Consider the following 27,958-nt stretch of genomic DNA (forward strand, 5'->3'; position numbering starts at 1 on the left):
CCAAGCCCCACCTGATCACAGCTGATTTTAGGGAATTGTAGGAAGTGAGGAGGATTTGGCAGCTGGATCTCAGCATTCCCTGAATCCCACACCTCTGGATCCACAGAGGATCCTTCCCCGCTGGAAATCATTCCTGCCCTGAGCCACTGAATTCCCACAAATCCACAGAAAACATCTCTGTCCTGGGAGGAGCTCCTGGCTTGGGGGCCAGCAATTGGCTGGGAAGTTGTTTTGGGGAGAGTTCCCTCAGATTTCAGGGAATCTCTGGATGCTTCCTAAACCAAGAGGAAGGAAGGAAGGAAGTGGCGGAAGGAAGGAAGGAAGGAAGGAAGGAAGGAAGGAAGGAAGGAAGGAAGAAGGAAGGAAGGAAGGAAGGAAGGAAGGAAGGAAGGAAGGAAGGAAGGAAGGAAGGAAGGAAGGAAGGAAGGAAGGAAGGAAGGAAGGAAGGAAGGAAGGAAGGAAGGAAGGAAGGAAGGAAGGAAGGAAGGAAGTGGCGGAAGGAAGTGGCGGAAGGAAGGGGCGGAAGGAAGTGGCGGAAGGAAGTGGCGGAAGGAAAGTGGGCGGAAGTGGCCGGAAGTGGCGGAAGTGGCGGGAAGTGGCGGAAGTGGCGGAAGTGGCGGAAGGAAGGAAGGAAGGAAGGAAGGAAGGAAGGAAGGAAGGAAGGAAGGAAGGAAGGAAGGGAAGGAAGGAAGGAAAAGGAAGGAAGGAAGTGGCGGAAGGAAGGAAGTGGCGGAAGTGGCGGAAGTGGCGGAAGTGGCGGAAGTGGCGGAAGGAAGTGGCGGAAGGAAGGAAGGAAGTGGCGGAAGGAAGGAAGTGGCGGAAGGAAGGAAGTGGCGGAAGGAAGGAAGGAAGTGGCGGAAGGAAGGAAGGAAGTGGCGGAAGGAAGGAAGGAAGGAAGGAAGGAAGGAAGGAAGGAAGGAAGGAAGGAAGGAAGGAAGGAAGGAAGGAAGGAAGGAAGGAAGGAAGGAAGGAAGGAAGGAAGGAAGGAAGGAAGGAAGGAAGGAAGGAAGGAAGGAAGGAAGGAAGGAAGGAAGGAAGGAAGGAAGGAAGGAAGGAAGGAAGGAAGGAAGGAAGGAAGTGGCGGAAGGAAGGAAGGAAGTGGCGGAAGGAAGTGGCGGAAGGAAGTGGCGGAAGGAAGGAAGGAAGTGGCGGAAGGAAGTGGCGGAAGGAAGTGGCGGAAGTGGCGGAAGTGGCGGAAGTGGCGGAAGTGGCGGAAGTGGCGGAAAGTGGCGGAAGTGGCGGAAGGAAGGAAGGAAGGAAGGAAGGAGGAAGGAAGGAAGGAAGGAAGGAAGGAAGGAAGGAAGGAAGGAAGGAAGGAAGGAAGGAAGGAAGGAAGGAAGGAAGGAAGGAAGGAAGGAAGGAAGGAAGGAAGGAAGGAAGGAAGGAAGGAAGGAAGGAAGGAAGGAAGGAAGGAAGGAAGGAAGGAAGGAAGGAAGGGCTGAGGTGGAGCCATCCAAAGGTTGAACATCCAGCCCAGGGTGTTTCCATGGATCTCAGAGAAAAGCAGGAATGGGCAGCAGGACACACAAAATCCCATGGGATGAGAACTCTGGAACACCATAGGAAAAAACAATTTATAAAAGTTGGATCAAGTGAGATGAAATATTCTTATCCCTGTTCTCCTGTGGGTCACCTCCTGCTGCCTCCCATGCCATGATCCACAACTGATCCCAAATTGCCCTCCATAACTGGAGTAACCACTGGGATTTGGAGCTAAAGGTTGGAGGTGTCAGATTCTGGTGGTCTGAAGGGAATATTGGGGATTAACTGTGGAATTTCAGCCTGTATCCATCATGGAGGCTTTCAGCCTTTATCCATAATTTTTTTTTGGGAGATGTGGACCTTGTCTCATGACCTGTGTCTATTAGTGATGGATCTAGGAATTTTTACCCATCTTTCTCCAATCTCCCCGTGGCCAATGGAGCTGAGCTCAATCCCAGGGAGGCAGCAGATTTTCATTTGTGCTTCCAGGGTGTTTCTGAGAATATTCCTGAAGTTCAGGCTGGAGATTGGGCCAACCACTCTCCAGCATTCCATGAAAATGCATGGAGACGACAGGGATGTGCCATGATTTTTTCTGCTCAATTGAGTGTTTTCCTTCAGCTCTTTGAATTTCATTTACAACCAGATAAATTCTGGATTCTGGATGGGGTTTTTTCCCCACCAAAAGCATTTTGGACATTTGATCTCATGGAATCACCAAGGTTGGTAAGACCCCGTTAAATCTGGAGTCCAATATTCAGGAGAGAAAGGAAGGATAAAATTCCCACGCTTGCTGCAGTTTCAGAGGGATTTCTATTGGGATAAAACTGGAATCACTGCACATTTGGAGCGGGAATTGGAAATCTTGGAGCAAAATTCCACCAAATCCGGAGCTGTCCCAGCTCAGTCAACAGAGAGAGACAGGCCTGCTTGTGAGGGTGCTGCTCCCTTTCCAGGGGCTGCCCTGCTCCCCGACCACAGGCGGGACAATCCCGGCTCCTGCTTTTCCAGAGGCTGCTGGGAGCGAGGTGTCGAGTGCTGCCTGATGCTCCACGGCTTCCTCTGGTTGCCCAGCCAGCTCTGCCTTCCCTGGGAAGGTTTTTTTGGGCACCCTGGATGACTCTGGGAAGGCCAAGGAATGAATGGAGCCTTCAGTGCCTTCATGGAAAGAGCTGGATCCCTCCCCAGGAGCTCCGTGGGACAAATTCCCACCACGGAGCCCAGGAGACAGCTGGACATCCCAGGGAATCTATCTCCTTCCCATGGGGTGAGCTGGGAGCAGGGCAAAAGGAATCTCTGCCTGGGAAATATTCCAGCCAGGAGGAACCAGGAGCACCTGGAGGAGAAAGCAGCTTCCTAATTATCCTAATTGCCCTAATTATCCTAATTGTCCTGCTGGGAGATGCTTCACACAGCTCCTTGGAATGGCTGGGCTCATTTAGGGCAGGATGGTCTCTGCAATCCCTAAAAAGCTCCGAGGGACAACAAGGAGAGGTGGGATTTGGGAATTAGGAATTCCTGGATGGGAGGGTGGGGAGGGGCTGGGATGGAATTCCCAGAGCAGCTGTGGCTGCCCTGGATCCCTGGAATGTCCAAGGCCAGGCCTGGAGCACCCTGGGACAGTGGGAGATGTCCTTTGCTATGGATGGGCTTTAGGATCTTTTCCCAGCCCAAACCATTCCATGATTCCTTGGCAATTCCATCCTTTAAGGTGCCTCACTGGGCCACATCCCCAAACCAGGGAGGAGAAGCTCTGAAATTCCAGAGTTCCATGGAAATGTCTGTAGGACCAAAGGTGAACCAAAGGCCTGGGGAGCTGCTGGGGCTTTTCTGGGAAGATTCTCCCGATTTGTCATATCCAGACAAGGAACTCCTGGCTGGGATGGAATTCCCAGAGAAGCTGTGGCTTCCCTGGATCCCTGGAAGTGGCCCAAGGCCAGGTTGGACAATGGGGCTTGGAGCAGCCTGGGACAGTGGGAGGTGTCCCTGCCCTCGGGAATGGGATGAGCGTCAAGGTCCTTCCAACCCAAACCATTCCAGGATTTTCTGATTCCTTTCAGCTCTGTAGTTCTGACTGGGACTGCCTCCTTTATCCCCTTCAGGACCCATTTTTGGAATCTTTTGAAATTTAATTCACACCCAAACTGCAGCTCCTGCTCTCTCCAAAGGTGCATTTCCCCAAATCCGAGGGTTTTTAGGAAAAAATCCCACAAAAACTCTGACATCCAAATCTTCCCACTCTCATCACCACAAATGCAACAAAACCCCAAACTGTCCCCAAAAACACCCAACAAACCCAACTCATTCCAGGAGAATCCCGCTCCTGCACACAGGAATGAAAATGTGGATTTGTTTGAACTTTCTAATTTGCCCTGGCACTTCCCTCTACCCCACAGTGACCAAAGGGATAAGGTGAAAGAAATTAAAAACAACAACCACAAAAGAGATTTTAATTCTAGGAATTCCCCCCAGATCTTTGGATATCTGCTTTGTGAACTGCTTCCAGAGGGGGGAATTGCTGAAGGATGCACAGGGAGGAGATAATGGGATTTCCTTACTCCTTTCCCCTTTAAGGACATGGGAATGTCAGGATTGTGGGCTCTCATTCCTTTCTCTGCCGTGTTTTAGGGGTGGTTTTCCCGCAGCCTTGATTTCCAGAGTTATTTATGGAGAGATACAAAAATTCCCAACTAAAATTTACCTGTCCTGGCAGCAGGAAGAAGCTGGGGATGAATTTTCAAAAGTGCCAGAATAAGGGAACAAAAAGGAAAAGAAATCAAGGAAAAAGGCTCAAACAAGCAGGTTAAAAACCAGGGAGTCCTCCCAGAATCCTGGAGAAGAGCTGGGAAATCCATGGAAAATTTCCTTTTTCCTTTTTCCTTTTCCCTTTCCCTTTCCATTTCCCTTTTCCCCCTTCCTTTTCCCTTTCCTTTCCCCTTTCCTTTTCCTTTCCTTTCCCTCCCCTCTCACTTAGTTTTGTTTTTTCCCCTCTTTAACCCTTTCCTGGCTGGATTCCTCCCGGAATGCCGCAGCTCCCACTCCAGGAGCAGAGTTTGGTGTTCTGGCTCCAGCAATGCCTCAAACCACAGGTATCCAACCCCATCCCGATCCCTGGAATGCTGCTTAATGTCCCGATTCACAAACCCCCCCCGGCAGAGACGGGACACCCCCCTCCCCTCCCTCTGCTCCCTGCAGACCCCTCTGTCTCCCTTTCCTTGGGAAGGGCCCTTCTGTTCCCAAAAAAATCGGGCGGGAGCCTGCCAGCAGTGCCCGGGAGCAGAGCAGGAATGGGATTGGGATGTTCAGGACAAGGAGAGCTCTGTGCGGGGCACCGCGGCCACCACGTGCTCCTGCTGCAGAGGCACAGCCGGGACATCCCTCACGTTATCCCAGCTCCAGGACATCCCTCACACCCCAGCTTCAGAGGGCACATTCAGGGTTCCCTCACACCCCAGCTTCAGAGGGCACATCCAGGGTTCCCTCATATCCCAGCTCCAGGACATTTCTCATATGCCACCTCCAGGACATCCCTCTTATCCCAGATCCAGGGGCACATCCAGGACATCCCGCAGATCCCAGCTCCAGAGAGCACATCCAGCGTTCCCTCAGATCCCAGCTCCAGAGACACTTCCAGGGTTCCCTCATATCCCAGCTCCAGTGGGACATCCAGGGTTCCCTCACATCCCAGCTCCAGGACATCCCTCACATCCCAGCTCCAGGATATCCATCACATCCCAGCTCCACAGGGCACTTCCAAGGTGTCCGCCATATCCCAGCTCGAGGACATTTCTCGTATCCCAGCCCCAGACAATCACCTCCAGGATCTCCCTCTTCTCCCGAATCCAGCCAGGCAGCTCCAGCATCCCCTCATCTCCCAAATCCAGCTGATGAGCTCTGGGATCCCCTCATATCCCAAATCCAGCTGATTCAGCTCTGGTTTCCCCTCATATTCCCCAAATCCATCTGACCAGCTCTGGGCTCCCCTCATATCCCAAATCCAGCTGATCAGCTCTGGGATCCCCTCATATCCCAAATCCAGCTGACCAGCTCTGGGCTCCCCCTCATATCCCAAATCCAGCTGACCAGCTCTGGGCTCCCTGTGTTCCCCAAATCCAGCTGATCAGCTCTAGGATCCCTGTGTTCCCCAAATCCATCTGACCAGCTCTAGGATCTCTGTGTTTCCCCAAATTCAGCTGATCAGCCCCCCACATTCCCTCATCTCCTCACTCCAGCTGCTCAATTCCAGCATTCCCTCATCTCCTCCTCCATCCAGGCAGCTCTGGAATTCCCTCCTCTCCTCTTTTTTTTCTGGGAAAGAAGTGGAGATGCTGCTCCTGGAGCTGAGGGAAGCCCTGGGACAAGGCACAGGAGAGGAGAAAAGCTGGATTGGTTTTTTCCACAGGAGATTATGGGATGGAGAAGGAAAAATCCCTGAAGAGAGAAAACTTGGCTGTGACCCATTGGAAGAAACCAAATCCAGAGAAGGGGAAAGGGGAAAGGGGAAAGGGAAAAAGGGAAAGGGAAAGGGAAAGGGAAAGGGAAAGGGAAAGGGAAAGGAGAAAGGAAAGGAAAGGAAAGGAAAGGAAAGGAAAGGAAAGGAAAGGAAAGGAAAGGAAAGGAAGGAAAGGAAAGGAAAGGAAAGGAAAGGAAAGGAAAGGAAAGGAAAGGAAAGGAAAGGAAAGGAAAGGAAAGGAAAAGGGAAAAGGAAAAGGGGAAAAGGAAAAAGGGAAAAGGAAAAAGGGGAAATGGGAAAGGAAAGGGAAAAGGGAAAGGAAAGGAAAAAGGGAAAAGGGAAAGGAAAAAATCCAGGCTCAAAGGGAGTTCCCAGATGCAGCAATCCCGGCCTTTCCAGGCAGAGGTGAGGAATGTCCCACTCCAGGTCTGCTCCAGCCCCATTCCCAGGTTTCCTGCAGGAAATGAGCCCAGGGATCTCCTGGAATGCTGCAATCCTCACAGCCAGGTGGATAAATCCAGGCAATAAAGTGATTAAACCATGGAATTGTGGAATAATCTGTGTTGGAAGGGACATTTAAAGGCCCCCTTATCCATCCCCTCTGGAATGAGCAGGAAAATCACCTAAAAGTGGCAGAGATTCCCCAAAATCCTACAAATGGCAGTTAATGAATTATTTGTCGTCTTCTAGGTGGGAATTCCCAATATCTGCTGGAGTGACAGGGGGATGGGACAATGGGGGATTCCCCTCATGGGAGCAGGGATAGGAAAAACTGGGAAGAAGGGACATGGGAATGTCCCTGCTGTGGCCTCTCCTCAGCCATCCGGGGGTGACAGACGGGTCACCCTGGGGCTTTGTTGTCCTTATCAGACCCTTATCAGAGCCCTTATCACCCTGAGGGTGCTGAGTCAGGGGAGCTGGCGGGAGCCTGCATGATCCCACATGGAGATTCTCCCTGCGATCCTATTCCCTGGCACAGCCCCAGCTCCTCCGTGGATCCCAAACACGGGAACTCTGCTGCTTTTCCCGCAGCCTGAGGCACCTCTGGCTTGGTGGTGGCACAGAAAATTGGGAATACACAGAACAGGGCACTGATTTCCTGCATCCAAACCTCCAAAATCCATGAAAAGGAGATTAAAATTAAATTTATTGATCACAGGGGCTTTGCTGACACTGAGGCAAAATCAGGAAAAAATAATTTCCCGACCAATCGGCTTTAAATACTGAAACCCACTTTGCCCAAATTTCCAAGAAGAGTTGGCAGCTCCATATCCAGAACAGGATCCAGCCCTGTCCTGTGGTTTGGGAAATCCACAATTCCAGTGTGTCCATCCTCCTTCCCGGGGTCAGGAGGGACATTCCTGCCTTGCTGAGCCCCCACATGGCTCTGCTTGGAATCATTTCAGGGAAGTTTCATTGCCCAGGGCAGGGAGGCACCACAGGAGCTGCTGGAGATCACCAGGGCTTGGAGATGTTGCTGGAAAACTGGGATCTGTCCATTGGGAAAATCCTCTCCCTTCCCATCCAACTCGAATGTCTCCATTGAGAGAATCCTCTTCCTTCCATCACCCTCTCCCTTCCCATCCAACTGGGATCTCTCCATTGGGAGAATCCTCTCAATTCCCATCCAGCTCAGGTCTCTCCATCTGGAGAATCCTCTCTCTTTCCATCCAACTCGAATCTCTCCATTGGGAGAATCCTTTCCCTTCCCATCATCCTCTCATCTTTGGGAGAATCCTCTCTTTTCCCATCCAAATGGGATCTCTCCATTGGGACAATCCTCTCCCTTCCCACCACCCTCTTTCCATTGGAGGAATCCTCTCCTTTTCCATCCAGCTTGGATCTCTCCATCTGGAGAATCCTCTCCCTTCTCATCCAACTGAGGTCTCTCCATTGGGAGAATCCTTTCCCTTCCCATCGCCCTCTCTCTATTTGGAGAACTCCAACTTGGAGACCTCCATTTGGAAAATCCCCTCTCCGCCACCCTCTCTCCTTTGGGAGAATGCTCTTCCTTCCCATCCAACTGGGATCTCTCCATCTGGAGAATCCTCTCTCTTCCCATCCAACTGGGATCTCTCCATATGGAGAATCCTTTCCCTTCCCATCACCCTCTCTTCTATTTGGAGAACTCCAACTTGGATCTCTTAATTTGGAGAATCTGGTCCTCACCACTCTCTCTCCATTGGAAGAATCCTCTCCTTTTCCATCCAGCTTGGATCTCTCCATTGGGAGAATCACTTTCCATCCATCTGGAATATCTTCATTTGGAGAATCCTCTCTCTTCCCATCACCCTCTCCTTTTCCGTCCAGCTTGGATCTCTCCACCAGGAGAATCTTTTCCCTTCCCATCCAACTCAGATCTCTCCATTTGGAGAATCCTCTCCCCACTACCCTTTCTCCTTTGGGACAATCCTCTCCTTTCCCACCACCCTCTTTCCATTGGGAGAATTCTCTCCCTTCCCATCCATCGGGGATCTCTCCGTTTGCAGAATTCCTTTCCTTCCCATCTGACCCTGCTCTCTCCTTCCCATCCCGAGCCCTGCAGGGACACCCTTGCACTCTCTTGGATACACAAACACATCCCAGTTTTGTACCAAATTCCCTGGGTTTGTACAGCCAAGGAAAAAACACCCCAAGGAAAAGCCAGTCCTGGCCTATCCCAATCCAAGGGCTATCTTGGATCAACAGTCCTGGGGAATCAGCACACAGGAAAATCAGCCTGGAATGGTTTGGACTGGAGGGGACCCTAAAATTGGAATAATTTTATGGGATCATCCCATTCCACCCCATTCCATGAGCAGGGACACCTCCCATTATCCCAGGCTGCTCCAAGCCCTGTCCAGCCTGGCCTTGGGCACTTCCCGGGATCCAGGGGCAGCCCCAGCTGCTCTGGGAATTCCATCCCACTCCCTCCCCACCCTCCCAGCCAGGAATTCCTTCCCAATATCCCATCCATCCCTCACCTTTCCCGGTTTAAAGCCATTATAGATCCGTGTATCATCCCCTGGAAGCGCCACCTCTATCAGCTCCCTCCCGCTTTTATTTTAGGGATCACTTTCCTGTATTTTTATTGAGCGGAGTCGAGTTGCAACCCACAAAATAAAAGCTGTTTCTAATGGATATTGATCCGAGTCTCGGAATAAACCCGGGACAAGGAGCTCGCGTCCTTGCTCAAAGTCCCAAAGCCACCTGGATTCCTCCTTGTCCAAGAGGAGACATGGATTGGGATCAGAGAAGGAAGTCAGGGTGACTTCAGGCAATTAAAGACCATGGAAATCAGTCCAGAGCTTTCAGGGAATTTTGGAATTTGATTTGTGTCTTTGAAAAATAAGAGACAACTGAATAGTGGGGTGAACTTTAAGGTCCCTTCCGAGCCACTCCATCCTGGAATTCTGGGGTTCTGTGAAAGCAAATTAGTCCTCAGCTCTTTTAAGGTGCTTTAATTCAGAAGACCAATTAATTAATTAATTAATTAATGGCTCCATGATTTCCTACAACTGAGCATTCCTTGGAGATGCAGCTCCTGCTGTATCCCTAAACTGTGCTCCAGACCATTCCCAAGTTTTGGGGTTCTGGAAAAAGAAGTAATGGGGCTGTGGGGGGTGAAGCTGAGGATGAGCCAGGAGCAGCTTTTCCTTTGGGAAATTTTGTGTCCCACATGGATCAGGCAGGATTCAGCTCCGTGGCCCTTCCAGGGCAGAAACGTTGATTCTTTGTCCCCAGGACTGCGACAAAAGGGCCAAAGCCAGGGACAGAAATGCTGGAGCAGGGTCTGATCCCGATGGAAATGGAGCACGGGGATGGTGAAAGGAATGGGAAAAAATCCAGGCTCAAAGGGAGTGCCCAGATCCAGCAATTCCAGCCTTTCCAGGCAGAGGTGAGTGATATCCTGCTCCAGGTCTGCTCCCAGCCCCATTCCCAGGTTTCCTGCAGGAAATGAGCCCAGGGATCTTCTGGAATGCTGCAATCCTCACAGCCAGGTGGATAAATCCAGGCAATAAAGTGATTAAATCGTGGAATTGTGGAATAATCTGGGTTGGAAGGGACATTTAAAGGCCCCCTTATCCATCCCCTCTGGAATGAGCAGGAAAATCACCTGAAAGTGGCAGAGATTCCCCAAATCCCACAAATCACAGTTCATTGATCATTTGTCCTCTTCTAGCTGGGAAATCCCCACAAAGTGCTCATCCCCAAATCCATGAAAAGCTCGAGCTGAATTTTGGGTATTTTGTTAAAACATGTAAAAAATTAAATTTAAAAAGCCCCCAAAACCCCCAAAACCCCAAATCCCATTTCAGTCCCCGGCCAAAATTCAGGGAAGGGAAGAGAAGGTTTCCTAAGGGCACTCAAACATCCAATCCTGCCCTTCCAGATCCAACTGGGGCTGGAGAAACCCCTGGGAATTCTCAGAGAGTGGGGGAGGGAGCCGAGATAACATCGGGAGCCCGGATCGGCACCGAGGCAGCCGAGTGGAAAACCAGATAAGGAGCCTGAGCTGCTGAGTCAGCAGTTCCTGACCCCTTCCCTGCCCCAGACACGGATCTTGGGATCATTTCCCAGAGGCCAAGATTCCTTTGGATGAGTTTTTCTGGGAGAAGTTTGAACCCTTGGGATTGTTACAGTGGAAAGGATACAAACACCTTGGGGTTTGGGGGATGGTTTGCTCTTGGAAATGGGATGGGATGGGATGGGATGGGATGGGATGGGATGGGATGGGATCCATGGGATGGGATGGGATTGGGTGGGATGGGATCCATGGGATGGGATGGGGATGGGATGGGATGGGATGAGTGGGATGGGATCCATGGGATGGAATGGAATCCCTTAGATGGGATGTGATGGGATGGGATGGGATGTGATGGGATGGGATGGGATGGGATGGGATGGGATGGGATGGGATGGGATGGGATGGGATGGGATGGGATGGCATGGCATGGCATGGCATGGCATGGCATGGAATTGATAGGATGGGATGAGATGGGATCCATGGGATTCATGGGAGGGGGATGGGATGGGATGGGATGGGATCCATGGGATGGGGATGAGATGGGATGTCAGTGCCAGGACAGTTTTCCCCTTTACCCCACAGCCATAAAAGGAGCCAATAAAGCCTCATACAATAAACAATACATAAACTCCTACAAAACGCAATAAAACCCCATAAAAACTGGGATTTCAGGGTGACCAAAGCGACCTTTGGGTCCCAAACCCCTCTGCAAGCAGGGCCTGATTCCAGCTGGGTTGGATGGAGGGAATTCTCCAAAGGATGGGAATCCTCCAGAGGGAATCCTTATCCCGGGCAGAGCTCTGGGAGGGACAGGGGGTGGCCCTGGTGGCTCCAGCTGTCCCTGCCTGGGGGATCCCTGCAGGCACAGCCACGCTCCAGCCAGGATAATCCCGCTGATCCCAAAAAACCACTCAGGGCTATTCTGGGACAGCACAAACCAAACAACAACTGCTGGCACCCAGGGCCACCCTGGGCTCTCAGCTCTGCTCCTGCTTCTCCTCCTCCCAGGGCCAGCAGCTCCCACAAATCCAGCGCGGATTTGTTGGAATTTTCTTGGCTGGTGAGGGCCGAGCTGCCAGGCCGGGCTTTAACCCCCTCAGGGTTTGTTGGTTTTGCCTTTGCTGCTGGAGAGTTCAGACCCAGGGATATCAGGGGTTCAGACCCAGGGATATCAGAGGTTCAGACCCAGGGATATCAGAGGTTCAGACCCAGGGATATCAGGGGTTCAGACCCAGGGATATCAGAGGTTCAGATTCGGAGATATCAGAGGTTCAGACCCAGGGATATCAGAGGTTCAGACCCAGGGATATCAGAGGTTCAGATCCAGGGATATCAGAGGTTCAGACCCAGGGATATCAGAGGTTCAGACCCAGGGATATCAGAGGTTCAGACCCAGGGATATCAGAGGTTCAGAGCTGGGGATATCGGAGGTTCAGACCCAGGGATATCAGAGGTTCAGACCCAGGGATATCAGAGGTTCAGATTCGGAGATATCAGAGGTTCAGACCCAGGGATATCAGAGGTTCAGACCCAGGGATATCAGAGGTTCAGAGCCAGGGATATCAGAGGTTCAGATCCAGGGATATCAGAGGTTCAGATCCAGGGATATCAGAGGTTCAGAGCCAGGGATATCAGAGGTTCAGAGCCAGGGATATCAGAGGTTCAGACCCAGGGATATCAGAGGTTCAGAGCCAGGGATATCAGAGGTTCAGATTCGGAGATATCAGAGGTTCAGAGCCAGGGATATCAGAGGTTCAGAGCCAGGGATATCAGAGGTTCAGAGCCAGGGATATCAGAGGTTCAGAGCCAGGGATATCAGAGGTTCAGATTCGGAGATATCAGAGGTTCAGACCCAGGGATATCAGAGGTTCAGAGCCAGGGATATCAGAGGTTCAGACCCAGGGATATCAGAGGTTCAGACCCAGGGATATCAGAGTTTCAGATCCAGGGATATCAGAGGTTCAGACCCAGGGATATCGGAATTTCAGACCCAGGGATATCAGAGGTTCAGAGCCAGGGGTATCAGAGGTTCAGAGCTGGGGATATCAGAGGTTCAGATCCAGGGATATCAGAGGTTCAGATCCAGGGATATCAGAGGTTCAGACCCAGGGATATCAGAGGTTCAGAGCCAGGGATATCAGAGGTTCAGACCCAGGGGTATCAGAGGTTCAGATCCAGGGATATCAGAGGTTCAGAGCCAGAGATATCAGAGGTTCAGAGCTGGGGATATCAGAGGTTCAGATCCCGGGATATCAGAGGTTCAGACCCGGGGATTTTGGCTGATCCTGAATAATAGTGGGAGAATCCCTTGGAAATCTGGGAGCAGGGATGGGCTCCTTCCCGGGAATGTGCTTGGGAAAGGGCATTTCTCATTGTTTGGGGCCTGTCTTGATTGGGATTTGTGGGATTTTTATACAGAAATATTTATTATTTTAATTTCTATTATTTAATTAATTATTTTATTATTTATATAGTTTATATAATTTTTATTTATGTAATTTTTATTTTTATTTTTATTTTGTTTTTCTTATTTTTCTTATTTTTATTTTTATTCTTGCTATTTATTTAACCCTAACGTTCTAGTTCTAGTTCTAGTTCTAGTTATATAGTTATATTTTATTATTTTTATTAATTTTAAAATTTTTTTAAAAAATTTATTATTATTTTAATGGTTATTTTAATTTTATTTTAATTTTTAACATTTTTGTTATGGGTTTAATTCTGATGATGAGCATTATCATTCCTTCCTTCCACCCAACTTCAAACCATTCCCTTTTCCCTTTTTCCCGATTTCTGGAGATCTGTGGGATTGATCCGAGCAACAAGGAGTGAGCCCAAGAGGAAAACCCCATCCAGCACCTCCTTAATCCAAACCTGCCTCAACAGCACAGAATTCCAGAGCGCTTTTCCTTGGAAAGGATCCCAAGGATGATCCCATTCCAACCCTGACGTCTTCCCCCATCCCAGGCTGCTCCCAGCCCCATCCAGCCTTTCCCAGGCACTTCCAGGGATCAGGGTGGGTGTGGAATGGGGAATTCTCTCCAGCTGTGCCAGGAAAGATTCCCAATCCCCCAACGATCAGGACTGGAATTTTTGGGATTGTCCCAAAAGCAGAGGGAAGTTCAGCATCACCCAAACACCCTGAGCAGGGCGGGGCAGCCAAGGAAAATTGGGAATGGTCCCTTTTCCCACATAGATTTTCTTCCCTGAGCTCAGCCCACTGCAGCCTGGCAGCTGCTTCCCAAAATTGGGATGTTCTGGTCCCAAGCCCTGCAGGAAGCTGCTGTTTTATAGTTATTAATAATTAATTTGTGGATTGATTGATCAGAATATCTCCTGCAGTGATCTTGGGATGGATGTGGAATGGCGAATTCTCTCCAGGTGTGCCAGAAAAGATTCCCAAACCCCAAAGATCAGGACTGGAATTTTTGGGATCATCCCAGAAGCAGAGGGAAGTTTGGCATCACCCAAACACCCTGCACAAGCCAGGGCTGGGATTGCAACCAAGGAAAAGTGGGAATGGTCCCTTTTCCCACACTTCTCCCGCATGGATCTGCTTCCCTGAGCTCAGCCCACTGCAGCCTGGCAGCTGCTTCCCCAAAATTGGGATGTTCTGGTCCCAAGCCCTGCAGGAAGCTGCTGTTTTATAATTATTAATAATTAATTTGTGGATTGATTGATCAGATTATCTCCTCCAGTGACATCAGGGCTGGGATCTCCCGGGCTGAGCAAAAGGAGAAAACAAAGGGAAAATAAAAAGGGTTGGAAGAGCAAAACGTTGGAGATTTTGGCTCTGTGAATTCCAGGATTAGGTTGGAAAGATCTTTCAGATCCTAAAATCCAACATTTTAGGACATGGGGGGATTTTCCCTCTGCCAGCACCTCCCAGATAAAAATCATTCCCCATTTTCCCTTCTCCCAAACTCTGCTGGTGTTAGACCCGACTTTCAAAGCTCCTTTGGCCACAAACCCGTCCTTGCAGAGCTCTCTGCCTTAGGCCGGTCCTAACTCCTTAATCCTGGGACTAAAGAGCAGAATTGTCCCAGATTCCCACCCTCACCCTGCTGGATTTCAGGCTCTCCATCCAGGCGGAATTCCACCCGCTGCCAGGCAGGTGTTATTGGGCCATTCCAGGGAAACGTTGGGAATATTTCTCTGGATTGTCACTGAGCCTTGCCCAAGTCTGGCCCCACAGGGATCTGAGCCTCAGGGAACAGGGCCCTGATTTCCAGACTTTTCTCTCCTTCCCTGAGATTTTTCCTGCTGCTGGATTTCCCTCCCTGCTTGGAGTGCAGGGACAGCCAAGGCAGCTGCAGAGGGATCCAGATCCAGCTCCCAATCCTGGGATATCCCAGAGATATCCCAGATCCCAATCCTGGGATATTCCAGGGATGAAATCCAGATCCCAATCCTGGGATATCCCAGAGATATCCCAGATCCCAATCCTGGGATATTCCAGGGATGAAATCCAGATCCCAATCCTGGGATATTTCAGGGATGAAATCCAGATTCCAATCCTGGGATATCCCAGATCCCAATCCTGGGATATTCCAGGGATGAAATCCAGCTCCCCATCCTGGGATATCCCAGAGATCAGATCCAGCTCCTAATCCTGGGATATCCCCGGGACCAGACCCAGCTCCCAGTCCTAGGATATCTCAGGATTTGGATCCAGATCCCAGTCCTGGCATATCCCAGAGATCCAGATCTTGGGATATCTTGGGATATTCCAGGGATCCAGATCCCAATCCTGGGATATCCCAAGGATCAGATCCAGCTCCCAAACCCGGGATATCCCAGGATTTGGATTCAACTCCCAGTCCTGGGATATCCCTGGGATCCATATCCAGCTCTCAATCCTGGGATATCCCAAAGACAGACCCGGATCCCAATCCTGAGATATCCCACGGATCCTATTCCCAGTCCTGGGATATCCCTGGGATCCATATCCAGCTCTCAGTCCTGGGATATCCCAGAGATCCAGCTCCAGCTCCCGATCCTGGGATATCTGAGAGATCCAGATCCCAATCCTGGGATATCCCAAAGACAGACCCAGATCCCAATCCTGAGATATCCCACGGATCCTATTCCCAGTCCTGGGATATCCCTGGGATCCATATCCAGATCCCAATCCTGGGATATCCCAAAGACAGACCCGGATCCCAATCCTGAGATATCCCACGGATCCTATTCCAAATCCTGGGATATCCCTGGGATCCATATCCAGCTCTCAATCCTGGGATATCCCAGAGATCCAGCTCCCAGTCCTGGGATATCTGAGAGATCCAGATCCCAATCCTGGGATATCCCAAAGACAGACCCGGATCCCAATCCTGAGATATCCCACGGATCCTATTCCCAGTCCTGGGATATCCCAGAAATGATTTCCCAACGCTGCTCCAGCACAATTCCCTCAAAAAGCGCCTTGGGCACGATCCCCGCCGGCTCCCAGGGGAATTCCGGGGATGGCAGCGCCGCTTTGGGACACTCCGGGCTCTGCCCCACCCCGGCACATCCCGGAGCTGCCGAGGTCCCGCAGTCCCGGCCCGCATTCCCAAGGCTCGGTCCCCGGGAATTGTGCCCCGGAGCCGCCTCTGGCTGCGGGAATTCCCGGTCCAAGCTGAGCCTGGCTCTGCTGCGCCCGGGGGAAAAGCTCGGGAGCGATTTAAGCTCGGCCCAGAGCCTGAATTAAATCCCTGCGTCCCCATCCATCCTTGGATTTTTCCTTGTTGCTCCCAGGAAAGGGAAAATTTACGGCAGCAGCTCCCTCAGAGCCAAATGTCAAATGTATTTATGACCCTTCCATAAATAACAACAACAACAACAATGCATTTTATAACCAATAATAACAACAACATTTATAATAAATATTAATAACACATTTCATAATAAATAATAATAATAATAACAAAATTTAGAATAAATCCATAAAATCTCTCCTCGCTGACCACTCTGCATCCCACTCCCTCTTTCCAAAGTCCCTTTAAAAATCCATTTAGCTGGAAAAAGAAGCAAAAACTCCAGTGAAAACCAGTCTTGAGGGGATTCTTGGACAGGGGTGACAAGGGGTGGCATTGTCCTGCCTGAGGGGGGACACTCGGGATCTCTGCAGCTCCCGGACTGTCAGGATGGATTTGGGAACACTCTGGGAATTCCTTCTGCTGTCAAGAGCAGTTGGAAAAGCAAGGGAAGGGTCTAAAACGGGAATTTGAGCCTGGCCTAACTAAACCCAGCAGGGTTTGGAGCAGCAGGACCTGAAAGCAGCAAAACTCCGAGTTGGGAAGGACCCATGGGATCGGCAAATCCAGGTCCAGGAGGGGTTCTAGGGAATCTCCTGTGCTTTTCCAGGAAATCACATGGATTTCTCAGCACTCTGGGATTTGGGAAAAGCTCATTCCCAATTTTTGCCAGGTCCAGTTGGCCCTGAGCTGGTGCTGGGGACAGGGGGCACCTCCCAGCTCATCCCTTGGGATGGAAAGGATCTCTTGGGATGGGGGATCCCAAAGAAATCCCACTGTGAATTCCAGGCAGCTGACACAGGGAGAGGGGAATGAGCCGGGGATGGGAATGGGAATAATGGGAATAATGGGAATAATGGGAATAATGGGAATAATGGGAATAATGGGAATGAGAACAGGAATGGGAATGGGAATAATGGGAATGGGAATAATGGGAATAATGGGAATGACAATAATGGGAATAATGGGAATGGGAACAGGAATTGGAACAGGAATAATGGGAATGGGAATAATGGGAATAGGAATAGGAATGGGAACAGGAACAAGAGTAATGGGAATGGGAACAGGAATGGGAATAATGGGAATAATGGGAATAATGGGAACGGGACTGAGAACAAGAATGGGAATGGGAATAATGGGAATAATGGGAATAATGGGAATGACAATAATGGGAATAATGGGAATGATGGGAATGATGGGAATGATGGGAATAATGGGAATAATGGGAATGGGAATGGGAACAGGAATGGGAATAATGGGAATGATGGGAATGATGGGAATGATGGGAATGATGGGAATAATGGGAATGGGAATGAGAACAGGAATGGGAATAATGGGAATAATGGGAATGACAATAATGGGAATAATGGGAATAATGGGAATAATGGGAATAATGGAAATAATGGGAACAGGAATGAGAACAGGAATGGGAATAGGAATAATGGGAATAATGGGAATAATGGGAACGGGAATGAGAACAGGAATGGGAATGCCAATAATGGGAATAATGGGAATAATGGGAATATTGGGAATAATGGGAATGGGAACAGGAATTGGAACAGGAATAATGGGAATGGGAATAATGGGAATAGGAATAGGAATGGGACCAGGAACAAGAGTAATGGGAATGGGAACAGGAATGGGAATAACGGGAATGAGAATAATGGGAATGGGAGATGCAGCCTTGCTCGGGTTTTTTTTTGCATCCTGACATTTCCCCAGCTCCAGCCTGCCTGGTTCCCAATCCTGATTTTCCCAGTCCCAAAGCAGTGAGAATTGCAGGAATTCCGGAGCAGGGGGCAGCAGGTGCTGCAGGACCAGGAGATGCTGATCCAGCCCTGGATTTTGGGAAAAGCCTCATCCATCCCCGGAATCCCATCAAATCTCCAAGAGGTTCTCCTGATTTCCCCAATTTTCTTTGGATTTTGGGAGGTTTCAGCACACAGTGAGCAGGGATGGGCTCAGACAGGGATGGTTTTCCAAGGGGCTGCTCCTTCTCATTTAGAGAGGAGAAATCTCCCTCTGGAAAAGCTGGGAACCCCCCCAGCTCTGCACAAGATTCCAAACTGCCAAATCCAGGGATAAGGCCTGGGCTGGTGGATCCTGAAGGGTCAGGAAGGACCTGATTGGAGCCAGAATGATCCTGATCCCAAATCCCAATCCCAAATCCCATTTCCATCCCTCCTGGGGAGCAGACCCCACTTCCCATGGGTGTCCTGGCTCCTTCCTGGAAAACGCTGGGAAATGGGAGCAGGAGGGAGAATCCCAGGGATGGGGAAAGCCAGGAGAGCTCCTGTCACAGGGAATTCCAGCACTGGCTCCACATCCAGGGGCTGATTCCCGAGGAAATGTCCCCTCCCTGCTTCCTGGAGCTTTTGGAGATGCAAATCTCACACCATTTCCCAGTTTGGATGGATTTATCCCGGCTTTCCAGCCTGGTGTGTGCAGAAAGGGGTGGAAAGGGCCAAGGAGCAAAGGGTTCCGACAAGTTTCCTGTTTTTCCCTGAATTTAATTCCAAAGGAGAGGCTCGGTTTCATTGGGATTTGCAGGGAAAGGAGAATTGGGAATGAAATGGGCTTGGAGGGGGTGGAGAGGAAGGGAAGGGAAAGGGAGGAGGAAGAAGGAGAAGGGGAAGGGAAAGGGAAGAAGGGAAAGGAAGAAGGAAAAGAGGAAGGGAAGCAAAAGGTGGAGGAGAGGGGAAAAGGGAAGGGAAAGAGGAAGGGAAAGGGAAGAGAAAAAGTGAAGGGAAAGGAAAAGGAAAAAATGAAAAGGAAAAAATGAAAGGAAAATGAATAGGGAAAAAAAGAGAAGAAAATGAGAAAAAATGAAAGAGAAATTAAAAAAATAAAAGCAGAATAAAAAAATTTAAAAGGGAAAAAATTGAAAAATATGAAAAAGGAAGCAAAGTCGTCCTTTCTCCACAGGCAGATTCAGAATTTCTGCCCCAGCCGCTGTCCCAGATCCCTGTCAAAGCTCGCACGTCCTGCCCGGAGCTTCCCAAGCCATCCCAAGTCCCGGGAAGCACAGACATTTTCACTGCAGCGCCAGCGGATCCCAACAACCCCAAACTGCTTTTCAATCCTTCATCCCCTCGTTTATCCCTCCTGGCGGCGGGATCCGCGCGGATCCTCCGGGAAAAAAAACAACACGGGGAAAAGAAAAAAATATAGGAAAACCAAATAATTAAAAAAAAAAAACCAAAAAGCGGGACTCACCAGCGCGTAGACGGAGCTGAGCACGGAGCAGCAGAGGATCAAACCCAGGCTGGGATACACCAGATATGATCCCATATCCAAGGGGCTGCTTCCAGCATCCAGCCCCGCGCAGGGAAGCGGGAGGAGGAGGCGAGCTCGGAATTCCAGCGGCGCGGCTTTCTCCCCGTCCTCCCGGATCCGCCGAAGGGATTCCGCTCCTCCGGCTCCCCAGCTTTTCAGCCCGAGAGGCACATGACGGGAGACGCCGGGTTTTTTCCTCGTTTTCTCATGGCTGGAGCGGCGGGCAGCTCCCGAAATCCCGCGGCGGAGCCCATGGGCGGACGGGGAAGGGAGAGGCGGCGGAGGCGCTCGGCGGCTCCCGGTGCCGCCGGATCATCTGGGACGGGGCTGCGAAATCACATCCATATGGGCCCGGGATCCCGGCTCGCTGCGGCTCCGGGAAGTTCAAATCATTTCTTTGTCAAACGCAAACACGGAGAGGGCAGCGGGAGAGGGGAGGGAAGGAGGGAGGGAAGGAGGGAGGGAGCAGGGAGAGGGCTGGAAGGGGTGGGAGATGCCAGAGGGAGGGGGAACCTTTAACCACCGCTTTATTTTTAGCCGCAGTAATTTTATCTTTTCGCTCGCCGAGGGGACAAAAAAACCCCAAACTCTCTCCCCTGCTCACGCTCTCTCCGTCTCTTTTATTTTTGGGGCTTTTTTGCGCTTTTTTTTTTTTGCCTCTCCTCCTCTCTGCCTCCTAAAATTTCCCCAAAAGCCCCAAAAGTTGGGAATGTTTTCCCTCAGCAGCGGCGGCACTGGGGGGGGTTCTGCTTGGCTGTCCCACAAAGCTGGTTCTGCCAGACACGGAATTCTCCGGTTTTAGGGGGAAAATCGGGAATTTTGGGCTTCTCTCTCCCTCCCTCTCTGCCTCCAAGGAGCTGCAGTTTGGAAAAGCCGATTGCAAACGTGGGGCTGAAATTCCCGTCCCCTCCTTCCACCCCTCTCCCGTCCTTTATTTTAGGGCTTTTGGAGTTGTTTTTTAATTTATCCCCCCGGAGCATAAAGCGCTTTGCCTTCACTCCGAAATTCCCTGAAATCCTCGGGATTTGGGGTTATTTTCATTTTGGGAATGAATTTTTTTTTTTTTCACCCACATGGGCGCAGAGTTCTCCGGGAGATCCCAGGATCCCTGAAAACCGGGAAAAGGGTTTGGAGTTCCCGGGACTGGCCCAAGCCGAGCCTCCCCCGATCCCATCCCGCTGCTCCCAACCTGGATTTCTCCAGCATTCCCAACTTCCAGGGCTGGGATATCACTCCCAGCTCAGCCGGGAGCTTTCATTCATAAAACTCCGCTGCGAAAAAAAAAAAATAAAAAATTCCAACCCACAGAGCCAAGTGTGGACGGGGGGGATTATTTGGGAATTGCGGCGGGATCCGGCGTTCCCTGCTCGTTTTTCCACGCTGGGAGGAGAAGCGAGGCTGGGAAAGGGTTACAGACCCTGCCAGGGATGCACCACGCGGGCAAACACAGAGAGGCGCCGGGCTCGGGGCTGACTCACTCAACTTTAAAAAATCAAACTCTGAGGGATCTTTTTTGTAGTTTTTTTTGACCCTTTTTCTCCCCTTTATTTCCCGCTTTTCTCGCGGATATTGAGCTGAGGAGCGAAAAAATTCCAATCTCTCCTCTCTCCGGGAGCAGACGGTAAAAACATCAAAATTTTCGCTGCGAGCATTTCTGGGTTATTTTTTGGAGAGCCGAAAAAAAAAAAAAAAAAAAAGAAAAAAAAGAAAAGCGACAGAGACCGAAAGAAAAAAGAAAAAAAAAAAAAAAAAGAAACCCCAAACTCTCCGCTTGCTGCTCGGGTTGGGTTTTTTTTTAATTCCCGTTTTTTTTTTTCCCAGCTCCATGGCCGTGAATGGGAGCCTTGAGCTGGGTTTATGAAAGGCTCTTTCCAAGCGAAGGTAGAGTTGGGCTTCCTGTGAGAGGGAGCGAGGGGAAGGGATAAAAAAAGGGCCGCTCTTGGTGCGATCTCTGCCTCCTCCTCTTCCTCCGCCTCCTTCCCCGCCTTCCCCCGGCCTGCAATCCCGAAGGATCTCCCGGGCTGGGGGATCACACGGGGGTGCAGCCCCCAGTTCCCCATGGGGATTGCAGAGGATCCAGGGCGGAGGGGTGGGAATGAAGGGGGGGGTTCTGAATTCATCCCATGGCATCCCATTGCATCCCATGGATCCCATCCCATGGATCCCATCCCATGGATCCCATCCCACTGCATCCCATTGCATCCCATAGATCCCATCCCAGCACACCCCATCCCATTGCATCCCACCCCATCCCATTGCATCCCATAGATGCCATCCCATAGATCCTGTCCCATTGCACCCCATCCCATTGCAGTCCATCCCATGGATCCCATCCCATGGATCCCATCCCATGGATCCCATCCCATCCCATCCCATGGATCCCATCCCATCCCATCCCATCCCATCCCATCCCATCCCACCCCATCCCAATGCATCCCATAGATCCCATCCCATGGATCCCATCCCATGGATCCCATCCCACTGCATCCCATTGCATCCCATAGATCCCATCCCAGCACACCCCATCCCATTGCATCCCACCCCATCCCAATGCATCCCATAGATCCCATCCCATGGATCCCATCCCACCCCATCCCATTGCATCCCATAGATCCCATCCCATCACACCCCATCCCATTGCACCCCATCCATTGCATCCCATAGATCCCATCCCATGGATCCCATGCCATGCCATGCCATGCCATGCAATGCCATCCCATCCCATCCCATCTCATCCCACCCCATCCCATTGCATCCCATTGCATCCCATGCCATGCCATGCCATCCCATAGATCCCATTCCATGGATCCCATCCCATCCCATCCCATCCCGTCCCGTCCCATCCCATCCCATCCCATCCCATCCCATCCCATCCCATCCCATCCCATCCCATCCCATCCCATCCCATCCCATCCCATCCCACCCCATTCCCATTCCAGCTGGATCCCAAACCTGCTTTTCCAGCAGCCATCCCAACGTTATTCATTAGGGAGAGTAGGGAGGTTTGAGGGCAATTTGGGAATCTCTGCGCAGCCATTCCCACCTCTGCCGGGGTTTTTGTGGGATCTGGCTGCTTTTCCCACCGAGGGAGGCCTGGCATTGGGGAAATCCCTGCCAGGGATTGCCGGGATCTCTGTGGGTGTAGGGACACAGGGATCCACAGGCCCTGGGAAAAGGAGGGGAAAATTCCCCTGCAGCATTCCAGGACATCCATGGTGGGTGTTTCCTTGGAGAGAGGGGGAAGGAGGGAAAATCTCATTTCTGGGGTTTACAGATAATAAAAATGAGGATTTTATAGGGGCCTTGTCCAGAAATTCCAGTGCCAGGAGGGGATGGGAATAAAGTGGCATCTGGGATGGTTTGGGAATGGCCATATCCAGGTTCTGTCCATGTCCAGGCCCTCGTGTCCAGGCCTTGATCCAGGGATGCCTCTGATCCTCTTTGGTTTTCTACATATTTTCTAATTTAGAGATATTTTATTATTTAGATACATTTTATTTATTTATTTATTTATTTGCTTATTTGTTTGCTTACTTACCATTTATTTTTTATTTTTTATTTATGGTTTATCTGTTTCAAATTTATTTCTTTACAAGTTATTTCTTTTGAATTTATTTATTTAAACTTCCTTTATTATTTCCATATTTACATTTATTTTGTTACTACCCCATATTCAAGGGATTAAATGGAGATAACCCTGAACTGATGGAAATGATTCCCAGTTAAACCCTTCTACAAGAAGGGAATTTTCCCCAGTTTAACCCTGGCATAACTGGAGGGAATATTAAACTGGGAATTCTTCCTATTTAACCCTGGCATAAGGAGGGAATTTTCCCCCAGCTTAACGCTTGCACAAGAGGGGAATTTTTTCCCAGTTTAACCCTGGTGAAAATGGAAAATTTTCCCAGTTTAATCCTGGCACGAACATGGGAATTTTCCCAGTTTAACTCTTCCACAACAAGGGAAATTTTCTCAGTTTAATCCTGGCAAAAAACCTGGGAAATTTTCCCAGCTTAACTCTGGTATAAAACTGGGAGTTTTCCCAGTTTAACCCTGTCATAAAACTCGGAATTTTCCCAATTTAATCCTTGTACAAGAAGGGGATTTTCCTCTGTTTAACCCTGGCAAAAAAGGGAATTTTTCCCAGTTTCACCCTGGTACCAAAAGCTCTCCTGGGATATCTCCCCCTGACTCCAAGACTGAGAAATTCTGGATCCCTTTTATCCACAAAAATCCAAACTCACTCCTCAGGCTCCTTAGATCCAAAGTGCCCCCTGCTCAATCCAGCAGCCAGGGAATGATGAATTCCCCCATTTCCTGCTGGAAAAAATGGGAATTGCAGGGCCTGGGTGGGATGAGCTTCAAATCCAGTCCTGCCAAATTGATTTCTCAGGGAATCCTTTTCCCAAACACTCAGAGCAAGGTGGGGTGAACAATCCCCACTGTTCCCCTGGATCCTGGGGAATGAGGGTTTGGTTCCCAGACCTGCATCATTCCTGTGGGTTTCCGTCACTGCTGGGGATGAGCTCAGATGCTGAGGATGGATCCACCCTGCTTGTCCCGTTCCTTGTGTTTGGGAAGAGCTGGGGAAGGGCTGAGAGCTTCCCTGCAATCCCAGGGAATCCCATCCCAGCTCCAGAGGGGCCATGTGAGCGTCTCCCCATCCACATGACCCCCAAGAGCCTCTCCGGCTTTTCCCCACATCAAAGGGTCACGAGGAGCAGAAATTCCGGCCCTCCATTCAGAAAACTTTTCCTTGGAAACTCAGATTTATTCCAGGAGCAGCCCCAGCCCCCGGTGCTGGAATTTGGGATGCCCCAAGGATTCTGGCTTCTCCCATCATCCCAAAGCTGCTTCCAAGAGGGATTTTCTTTGGAGGGCAAGGGGAATCCTTCAGCGCATCCTGGTTTTGTTTGGGATGATGCAGCCAAATGTGGGAGGTTTTTCCTTGGAATTCTTCCCTCTGGAGAGCTCCATTCCCTGTCCCAGCCTTGCATCCCTCTCAGAGGGAATTCAGACGCTTTTGTTTTGCTTCCCTTTCCGATTGTATCCATGAGCAGGGATTTAAGGAAGCGGGAAGGAATGTGGGATAAAAGGAGCGTTTGTAACGTTGTTGTTTTATGGAGCCCCTTGGGAATGGCAGGGCTTGGAATGTTTCTGCAACAGCTTCCAATGAACCTTTCCAAATGTTTGGATGCTTTCACTGTTGGAAATCAGCATCCTGAGAGAAAAAAAAAAGGGGGATGATCCATTTAAACTGCTGCAGTTTGGGCCAGGAATGGTCACTTTTAGGGATCAGCTCCAGATTGGAGGGAATTTTTATGCAGTTTAAGGATAAAATTCTCATTTCCCTGGATTTTTAAACTGATTTCCAGCTGGGGGAACATTTCCCTCCTGTGGGAGTTGGAATTTCTATTCTGGATAAAAATAACTTCTGTCCTCCCTCTCCTGGTCACTAAAGCGACAAAGGGCAGGGATGGATGGGATTTTGGGAAGGAATTCCCAAATAATTTATTATTTAGAGACAAACTTCAGCTGGGAGGCTGCAGAAGGACTGGGATGGAATTCCCAGAGAAGCTGTGGCTGCCCCTGGATCCCTGGAAGGGCCCAAGGCCAGGCTGGATGGGGCTTGGAGCAGCCTGGGATAGTGGGAGATGCTCCTGGCAGGGGTGGATTGGGATAATCCTTAAGTTCCCTTCCATTCCAAACTTTCCAGAATTCCATGGCAAACAGAACTTCCTCATCTCGGTGGAGAAGAGATCCAAGGTTGAAAAATTCCTTCCCTGCTCTCCCTTCCCTTGGCTCACTGCTCCAACCATTGGGAAATCGCCTGAAATACAAGAAAAAATTTCCCCTTTTTGGTTCAGTTGTAATTTCCTCGCTGCTCCTCACTCTGGCTTTCTCCAGCAGCATTCCACACTCCAGGAACAGGAATTCCCTGCAAAAGTGGGACAGGATGAGGGAAATTCCCGTGTGTTTCTCATGCAGCCCGGGAGAACTTCCAGAGCTGGAGTGAGAACCCAAACTCCTAAAACCCTTCCCAGAGCTGTGTTTGCTTTCCAGCATTTTTGTTGTCTGGACTGGGAGAAGAAGGACATGAGGAACACGGGGTTGAGGGAGGTTTGAGGTCATGGATCATCTTCCAGAATCATGGAATGGTTTGGGTGAGAAAGGACCTTAAGGATGATCCCATTCCATGGGCAGAGACACCTCCCACTATCCCAGGCTGCTCCCAGCCCCGTCCAACCTGGCCTTGGGCACTTCCAGTGGATCATTCCTTCCTTCCCGCTTCCTTCCTTCTTTGATTTTCCAGCTCCATCTTCCAAAACAGCTGGAATTTATCCATTCATTGGAATAATTTATCCAGTTTCTTGGGAATTTGCAGCACTGTGAGCTGCGAGGTTTTTCCTTTCCCCGTTGTTGCTCATCCCAGTTTCTCCATTCCGGGGATTTCTCCACACCCTAATAAAAAAAGGAGCACCTGGACCCTCCACATTTTTCTCCAGATTGAAAAAGTCTTTTATTCTCTCTTTTTAAAATTATTTTCCCTTTCCCCCTCCCCTGCCTCGATGTCCCTGTCCTCAAATTATCTTTTTCCCCTTTCCCAAACTCTGGCCAGAATCCACAGAAAAACTCCAGAGGTGAGTGGGAAAATCCCTCAGGAACTGTCAGGAACCAAAACAATTTGGGCAAACTCCTCAGTGGCAGTCAGGGATGCAGGGATGGGAGCATTTTTCCAGTGGGAGAAGCTCTGATTGGGGATGATCCCTGGAGCGAGGTTGGTCCCAGCCAAGGAGCCCTTTCCTGCCTGCCAGGGAATCAGGCATGGAAAAAAGCGGGACAGAGCCTTAGCTGGATCATCCTGGAGCTCAAACAGCTGGAGGAGCCTGGAGAGAGCTGGGAATCTGACTCCAGGCTTCTCTGGGAATCTGGGAATGGGATTTTCTGGGATGGGCTGGTTTTCCCCATTCCAGCACCACCAAACGCAGCCCTGGGAGCTGCCGGGACCTTGCACACTTTGGCTGTGTCCAGTTGCTCCTTTGTGAGAAATCCCCATTTTTTCACAGGCAATCCCAATTTTTGCTGAACAATCCCAATTTTCTGATGAGCGATCCCAATTTTTTGATGATGAATCCCAATTTTCTGATGATGAGTAATCCAAATTTTGTGATGAGCAATCCCAATTCTCTGATGAGAAATCCCAATTTTTCGACAAGCAATCCCACAAAAGCAATCCCAATTTTTTGATGATGATTCCCAATTTTCTGATGATCGATCCCAATTTTTTGACCATCAATCCCAATTTTTTGATGAGCAGTCCCAATTTTCTGATGAGGCATCCCAATTTTTTGATGAGGCATCCCAATTTTTTGATGATGAATCCCAAGTTTTTGATGAGGCATCCCAATTTTTTGATGAGCAATCCCAATTTTCTGATGAGGCATCCCAATTTTTTGATGAGGCATCCCAATTTTTTTATGAGGCATCCCAATTTTTTGATGATGAATCCCAAGTTTTTGATGATGAATCCTAAGGTTTTGATGAGGAATCCCAATTTTTTGATGAGCGATCCCCATTTTTTGATGACAAATCCCATTTTTTCCATGACAAATCCCAATTTTTTTGATGACCAATCCCAATTATTTTAATCCCAGACACAAGGATGAGCTCCCAGCAGCTGGGAATGCTCCAATCTGGGAGGAAACACAGGACGGAAGCAGCTGGAATCACCCCCACCCCAACCACTGACTCCGATAAGGGGACGACGAGGGGCGGGATTCATTTTTTACCGTTTGAGCTCAGAACCTGTTCCTTGGGATCATAAACCGGGATTTACTGCCTGGCCCTCATAAAGCCGCGCTTATCCATTGGGCTGAGCCTGTGGGGAGCACGTGAGGCCCATCCCGAGCTGCTTCCAGGGCAGTTTTCCCGGGAGTTCACAGTCCGCCAGAGCTCTGATAAGCGTTTAAATGTGGTGGCCCTGTAGTAGATAGGGTCAGGCACTCAGAAAATCTCGCGATGTCACGGAAAGCAGTAAAATCCCTCTCCCCCTAACGCCTAGTGATAAAAAATCACCCAAGAATGCAGTCCCCCCTAACATTAGTAACTTTCGACTCCTTACTAACCAATTACAGTAAGGTAAGACCCCCTGACGTAGAGAAAAAACTTTCCCAGTATAAAACCCGATGAAACGAGACAATAAAAGTCTTAAACCGCCCACCATACTGGTGTCCGCGTGTGTTCTTAGCCCGAGTGACCCTGGAGAGTTAAAGTCGCCGTGCCATTTCCTCAAAACCAAGTCACCTCGCCTTACATCAAAAAGCAACATGGCCCCAAACCTGCCGGGGCTACTGGGGGCAGTGAGGTCCCTTTGTGGGGCTGGGGCGTGGAATGGCACCTTTGTCTCATTCCCAAACATTCCAGGAGGATCCACAGCCTTCATCCTGGCAGATCGACTTCTCCAGCCTGGAAAAATCAGCCCTGGAGAAGGAATGAACGGCC

General features: G+C 50.0%; 1 protein-coding gene across 1 annotated transcript in view; it reads right to left on the reverse strand.

Moving 5' to 3' along the window:
• PTH1R (parathyroid hormone 1 receptor) overlaps positions 1-19,872 on the reverse strand; it is a 104,964-nt gene extending 85,092 nt beyond the window's left edge. The window contains exon 1 of the mRNA XM_063167821.1: positions 19,397-19,872. Coding sequence (XP_063023891.1) covers positions 19,397-19,471 — 75 coding nt within the window. The 5' untranslated portion in view covers positions 19,472-19,872. The remainder of the gene's footprint in view (positions 1-19,396) is intronic.
• Positions 19,873-27,958: the final 8,086 nt, after the last annotated feature.

This window comes from Melospiza melodia, chromosome 1 (genome assembly GCF_035770615.1).
Source record: "Melospiza melodia melodia isolate bMelMel2 chromosome 1, bMelMel2.pri, whole genome shotgun sequence".
In the NCBI taxonomy this organism is placed as follows: Eukaryota; Metazoa; Chordata; class Aves; order Passeriformes; family Passerellidae; genus Melospiza; species Melospiza melodia.